The sequence below is a fragment of the Anolis sagrei genome, chromosome 5 (assembly GCF_037176765.1).
Source record: "Anolis sagrei isolate rAnoSag1 chromosome 5, rAnoSag1.mat, whole genome shotgun sequence".
NCBI lineage: Eukaryota > Metazoa > Chordata > Lepidosauria > Squamata > Dactyloidae > Anolis > Anolis sagrei.
The window spans coordinates 198,311,221-198,317,824 of record NC_090025.1 but is presented as its reverse complement, the minus strand read 5'-3'; the positions used below and the strand labels follow the sequence as shown (position 1 = coordinate 198,317,824).

At 44.2% G+C, this 6,604-nt stretch overlaps 1 protein-coding gene across 1 annotated transcript in view; it reads right to left on the bottom strand.

Annotated features, from left to right (window-relative positions):
• Positions 1-3,696: 3,696 nt before the first annotated feature.
• The window catches only part of LOC132775607 (src substrate cortactin-like), a 53,609-nt gene continuing 50,701 nt past the window's right edge, over positions 3,697-6,604 (bottom strand). Inside the window, exons 16-17 of the mRNA XM_067469403.1 lie at positions 6,398-6,469; positions 3,697-4,832 (exon numbers count right to left, since the gene is read on the bottom strand). Of these exons, the coding sequence (XP_067325504.1) occupies positions 4,696-4,832; positions 6,398-6,469 (209 nt within the window). The 3' untranslated portion in view covers positions 3,697-4,695. The remainder of the gene's footprint in view (positions 4,833-6,397; positions 6,470-6,604) is intronic.

The window sequence follows — 6,604 nt, the reverse complement described above, 5'->3', positions numbered from 1 at the left end:
ACCATATAATCCAATAGAGAATCCAGGTTATCTGCTTTGAAGTGGATTATATGAGTCTCCAGTGCCATATAGTCCGGATTATCTGCCTTCAAGTGTATTAGACGGGTCTCCACAGCCATATAATCCAGATTATCTGCTTGGAAGTGGATTGTATGAGACTCCACTGCCATATAATCTAGATTATCTGCTTTTAGTGGATTATATGAGTCTCCAGTGCCATATAATCTAGAATATTTGCTTTTGGATTGTAAGGGAATCCACATAATCTGCTTTGAAGTGGATTATATGAGTCTCCATTGCTATCTAATCCAGATTATCAAATCAGATAATCCACATTATCTGCTTAGAAGTGGATTATATGAGTCTCCAGTGCCATATAATCTAGATTCTCTGCTTTGAAGTGGATAATATGACACTCCAGTGCCATATAATCCAGATTACTTGCATAGAAGTGGATTATAAATCTCCATTGCCATATAATCCTGATTATCTGATTTGAAGTGGATTATATGAGACTCCAGTGCCACATAATCCAGATTATATCATTTGAAGTGGATTATATGAGTCTCCAGTGCCATATAATCCAGATTATCTGATTTAAACCAGATTATATGGCACTGAAAGACTCATATAATACAGGCCACTTCTACATTGCCATATAATTCAATAGATAATCTACATTATCTACTTGTCAGTGGATTATATGAGTCTCCAGTGGCATATAATCCGGCTTCTCTGATTTGAAGGGGATTATATGATACTCCAGTGCCATATAATCCATGTTATCTGCTTTCAAGTGGATTATATGCATCTCCACTGCCATATAATCCAGATTATTTGATTTAAAGCAGATTTTATGGCAGTGTTGACTCATATAATACACGCCACTTCTACATTGCCATATAATTCAGTAGATAATCTTCAAACATTCTGTCCTTTATTTGGAAGAATGCTGCACTCGCAGAGCTCAGGCGGTGTTGTATTTTAGTCTCAATGTTGACTTTTGTGCAGAGGTGGCTGCCAAGGTAGTGGAAATGGTCAACATTTTCTAATGTTACACCATTGAGCTGTATTTCTGGCATTGGAGGTCAGCTGTGACCAGCAGTGCTGTAGAATTTGGAGAGGCACAAATGGAGGGCGAAAGAGAGAAACTTGCCAAGGGGAAGGCACGTCAAGCCAACCCCGACCGAGACCGCCTTCCACCTGGAAACCGATGCCCTCACTGCGGAAGAAGATGCAGGTCCACTGATCTTGGAAGACAATCCTACTCAGACAATGAGGCATCGCCTAAGTAAGTAAGTATGTAAGATGAACTACAACTCCAAATCTCAAGGTCAATGCCCACCAAACCCTTCCAGTATTTTCTGTTGGTCATGGGAGTTCTATGTGCTGAGTTTGATTCAATTCCATCGTTGGTGGAGTTCAGAATGCTCTTTGATTGTAGGTAAACTATAAATCCCAGCAACTACAACTCCCAAATGTCAAGGTCTATTTTCCTCAATTTCCACCAGTGTTCACATTTGGGCATATTGAGTATTTGTGCCAAGTTTGGACCAGATCCATAATTGTTTTAGCCCACAGTACTCTCTGGATGTAGGTGAACTACAACTTCCAACCTCAAGGTCAATGTCCACCAAACCCTTCCAGTATTTTCTGTTGGTCATGGGAGTTCTATGTGCTGAGTTTGATTCAATTCCATCGTTGGTGGAGTTCAGAATGCTCTTTGATTGTAGGTAAACTGTAAATCCCAGCAACTACAACTCCCAAATGTCAAGGTCTATTTTCCCCAATTTCCACCAGTGTTCACATTTGGGCATATTGAGTATTTGTGCCAAGTTTGGACCAGATCCATAATTGTTTTAGCCCACAGTACTCTCTGGATGTAGGTGAACTACAACTTCCAACCTCAAGGTCAATGCCCACCAGACCCTTCCAGTGTTTTCTGTTGGTCCTGGGAGTTCTGTGTGCCAAGTCTGGTTCAATTATATCATTGGTGGAGTTCAGAATGCTCTTTGATTGTAGGTGAACTACAAATCCCAGCAACTACAACTCCCAAATGTCAAGGTCTATTTTCCCCAATTTCCACCAGTGTTCACATTTGGGCATATTGCGTATTTGTGCCAAGTTTGGACCAGATCCATAATTGTTTTAGCCCACAGTACTCTCTGGATGTAGGTGAACTACAACTTCCAACATCAAGGTCAATGCCCACCAGACCCTTCCAGTGTTTTCTGTTGGTCCTGGGAGTTCTGTGTGCCACGTCTGGTTCAATTCCATCGTTGGTGGAGCTCAGTATGCTCCTTGATTGTAGGTGAACTATAAATCCCAGCAACTACAACTCCCAAATGTCAAGGTCTATTTTCCCCAAATTCCACCAGTGTTCACATTTGGGCATATTGCGTATTTGTGCCAACTTTGGACCAGAACCACCATTGTTTGAGTCCACAGTGCTCTCTGGATGTAGGTGAACTACAACTCCAAAACTCAAGGTCAATGCCCACCAAACTCTTCCAGTATTTTCTGTTGGTCCTGGGAGTTCTGTGAGCCAGGTCTGGTTCAATTATATCGTTGGTGGAGTTCAGAATGCTCTTTGATTGTAGGTGAACTATAAATGTCAAGGTTTATTTTCCCCAAATTCAATCTGTGTTTATATTTGGGCATATTGAGTATTCCTGTCAAGTTTGGTCCAGATCCATCATTGTTTGAGTCCACAGTACTCTTTGAGTGTAGGTGAACTACAATTCCAAAACTCAAGGTCAATGATCATATTGAGTATTTGTGCCAAGTCTGGTCCAGACCCATCATTGTTTGAGGCCACAGTGCTCTCTGGATGTAGGTGAACTACAACTCCAAAACTCAAGGTCAATGCCCACCAAACTCTGTTGGTCACGGGAGTTCTGTGGGCCAGGTCTGGTTCAATTATACCATTGGTGGGGTTCACAATGCTCTTTTATTGTAGGTGAACTATAAATCCCAGCAACTATAATTCCCAAATGTCAAGGTCTATTTTCCCCAAATTCCACTAGTGTTCACGTTTGGGCATATTGAGTATTTGTGCCAACTTTGGTCCAGATCCATCATTGTTTGAGTCCACAGTGCTCTCTGGATGTAGGTGAACTACAACTTCCAACCTCAAGGTCAATGCCCACCAGACCCTTCCAGTGTTTTCTGTTGGTCCTGGGAGTTCTGTGTGCCACGTCTGGTTCAATTCCATCGTTGGTGGAGCTCAGTATGCTCCTTGATTGTAGGTGAACTATAAATCCCAGCAACTACAACTCCCAAATGTCAAGGTCTATTTTCCCCAAACTCCACCAGTGTTCACATTTGATCATATTGAGTATTCATGCCAAGTCTGGTCCAGATCCATCATTGTTTGAGTCCACAGTGCTCTCTGGATGTAGGTGAACTACAACTCCAAAACTCAAGGTCAATGTCCACCAAACTCTTCCAGTATTTTCTGTTGGTCACGGGATTTCTGTGTGCCAAGTCTGGTTCAATTATATCATTGGTGGAGTTCAGAATGCTCTTTGATTGTAGGTGAACTATAAATCCCAGCAACTACAACTCCCAAATGACAAAATCAATCCCCCCCAACCCAACCAGTATTCAGATTTGGGCGTATGGGGTATCTGTGTCAAATTGGGTCCAGTGAATGAAAATACACCCTGCATGTCAGATATTTACACGACGATTCAGAACAGGAGCAAAATGACATTTATGAAGTAGCAACAAAAACAATGTTCTGGTTGGGGGTCAACACAACATGAGGAACTGTACTAAGGGGTCGCGGCATTAGGACGGTGGAGAAACACTGCATTATGTATTTAGAGGTGTGTCTACATTGTGGAACGAATGTAGTTTGGCATGACTTAGCTATGGCTGAATGCTATGGAATCCTAAGATGTATAGCTTGCCACTCTTTGGCTGACCATCTGGTAAACTACAACTCCCAGTTTCCCATAACATCGAGCCGTGGCAGTTCAAGTAGTGCCAAAGCGCATTCGGTCCACAGTGTAGATGCAACCGTCTTCCTTGGCTCTCCCCATAGAGATCTATAGGGCGGAGGGTGTCAGGATTCATTTAGTTATGTATGTGTTTGAAATGTGCTTCTATGTATTTCCAAGATGGATTCCACTGTGTATTCTGTGCAGAATGTTTATTCCATGAGGCTGTGATTAAGTGAACTTGAGAAGTAAGATAAGGTTTGCTCTTGCTGGGAACAGAAGGGAGTAACTAGTCTCAGCAAGAAGAGATAAGCAGATGTGAAGGGACTTTCGTTTTGACTAGTTCCTGCCTGAATTGTAGCTCGCTGTAGTAAGACGTGTCTATTGAATGTACTTAGTTGTAACTCAAAGCCTGCAGAGTCCTTATTTTACAACACAGTGTCTGCTGATCTAGCAATCCATCTGCTGTGCACTGCCAAACTGGGAACAGAAGGGAGTAACTAGTCTCAGCAAGAAGAGATAAGCAGATGTGAAGGGACTTTCGTTTTGACTAGTTCCTGCCTGAATTGTAGCTCGCTGTAGTAAGACGTGTCTATTGAATGTACTTAGTAAACTTAGTTTCTTTTGTAACTCAAAGCCTGCAGAGTCCTTATTTTACAACACAGTGTCTGCTGATCTAGCAATCCATCTGCTGTGCACCACCAAACTCTGACAGAGGGGTAGGCCAATGAGGGGCCCCAGTTGGGGCCCCTCATTGGCGCAGCTCCACATAATTGGCTGGAAAGAGGCCGTCCTTGCCGTTGCAGCGCCCGCGCCACCAGCCCTCGTCGATCTGTTCGATATCGGTGATGGTTTCTCCAGGGAGGAAGGAGATTTCGTCATCCCCGTCTGCAAAAAGAAAGAGAGGAAGGGATAGATGACCACACTGAGCATTCGCATAATAGCGGGCACATCTACACAGAAGAATTAACACAGTTTGACAGCACTTCAGCTGCCATGGCTCTTGAAGCCAGGCAAAGACCGTAATGACCCAAAAAGCTACAGAGCAATCTCCCTGTTGTGGCATCTCTACAAAGTTCTGGAGAGACTTATTTTGCATAGAATTGTGGAAAAAATAGACCCCTGTCTGATCCCACAGCAAGCTGGCTTCAGGAAAGGCAGAAGCTGCACATCGCAAGTGCTGAACCTGACTCAGCACATAGAAAATGGCGTTGAAAGGCAGCAGATCACAGGAGCTGTCTTCATAGACCTGTCAGCGGCTTATGATACCGTACACCACCGCCTCCTCCTGAGAAAAATGTATAATATCACAAAGGACGACCACCTCACCCGCCTCATAGGAAACCTGCTACAAAACAGGAGCTTTTTTGTTGAGTTCCAGGGCCAGAGAAGCAGATGGCGGAAACAGAAGAACGGCCTGCCTCAGGGGAGCGTGCTTGCTCCATCCATGTTCAACATCTACACAAATGACCAGCCACTGCCAGAAGGGACAGAGAGCTTCATCTATGCTGATGATCATGCCATCACAGCTCAATCGGGGAGCTTTAAAATTAAAGGACAGGACAACTTGCTCAGGTAGAATCCTAGAATCAAAGAGTTGGAAGAGACCTCCTGGGCCATCATCCAGTCCAACCCCATTCTGCCAAGAAGCAAGAATATTACATTCAAATCACCCCCGACAGATGGCCATCCAGCCTGTTTAAAAGCTTCCAAAGAAGGAGCCTCCACCACACTCCCTCTGGGGCAGAGAGTTCCACTGCTGAACGGCTCTCACAGACAGAAAGTTCTTCCTCATGTTCAGATGGAATCTCCTCTCTTGTAGTTTGAAGCCATTGTTCCATTGCGTCCTAGCCTCCAGGGAAGCAGAAAGGAAGCTGGCTCCCTCCTCCTCCCTGTGACTTCTTCTCACATATTTATACATGGCTATCATGTCTCCTCTCAGCCTTCTCTTCTTCAGGCTAAACATGCCCAGCTCCTTAAGCCGCTCCTCATAGGGCTTGTTCTCCAGACCCTTGATCATTTGAGTCGCCCTCCTCTGGACACATTCCAGCTTGTCAATATCTCTCTTGAATTGTTTTGCCCAGAATTGGACACAATATTCCAGGTGTGGTCCAACCAAAGCGGAATAGAGGGGTAGCATTACTTCCCTAGATCTAGACACCAGGCTCCTCTTGATGTAGGCCAACATCCCATTGGCTTTTTTTGCCGCCACATCACATTCCTGGCTCATGTTTGACTTGTTGTCCACGAGGACTCCAGGCCTCATCGTCCCCCATTCTGTCTCTTTGCATTTTGTTTTTCCTGCCTAAGTGGAGTATCTTGCATTTGTCACTGTTGAACTTCATTTTGTTAGTTTTGGCCCTTCATCTCTCTAATCTGTCAAGATTAATCTGCCTTCCTTTGTACATGCCACAAAACAACACACCCATCCCACACCCGCATAAGTGACCCACCTCCTTGGTAGTCATAAAGGGCCACCGCAGACAAGCCTCCGTCTCCCACTTCATAGATCGGTCCTTCCGTTCCTGCAGAAGAAGAAACCAGTCATGGTCAGTCTTAGAATCAATCATAGAGCAAAGACTTGGAAAAGACCCCAAAGGCCATCCAATCTAACCCACTTCTACCAAGAAGGAAAAGCACCATCAAACCACTCCCGACAG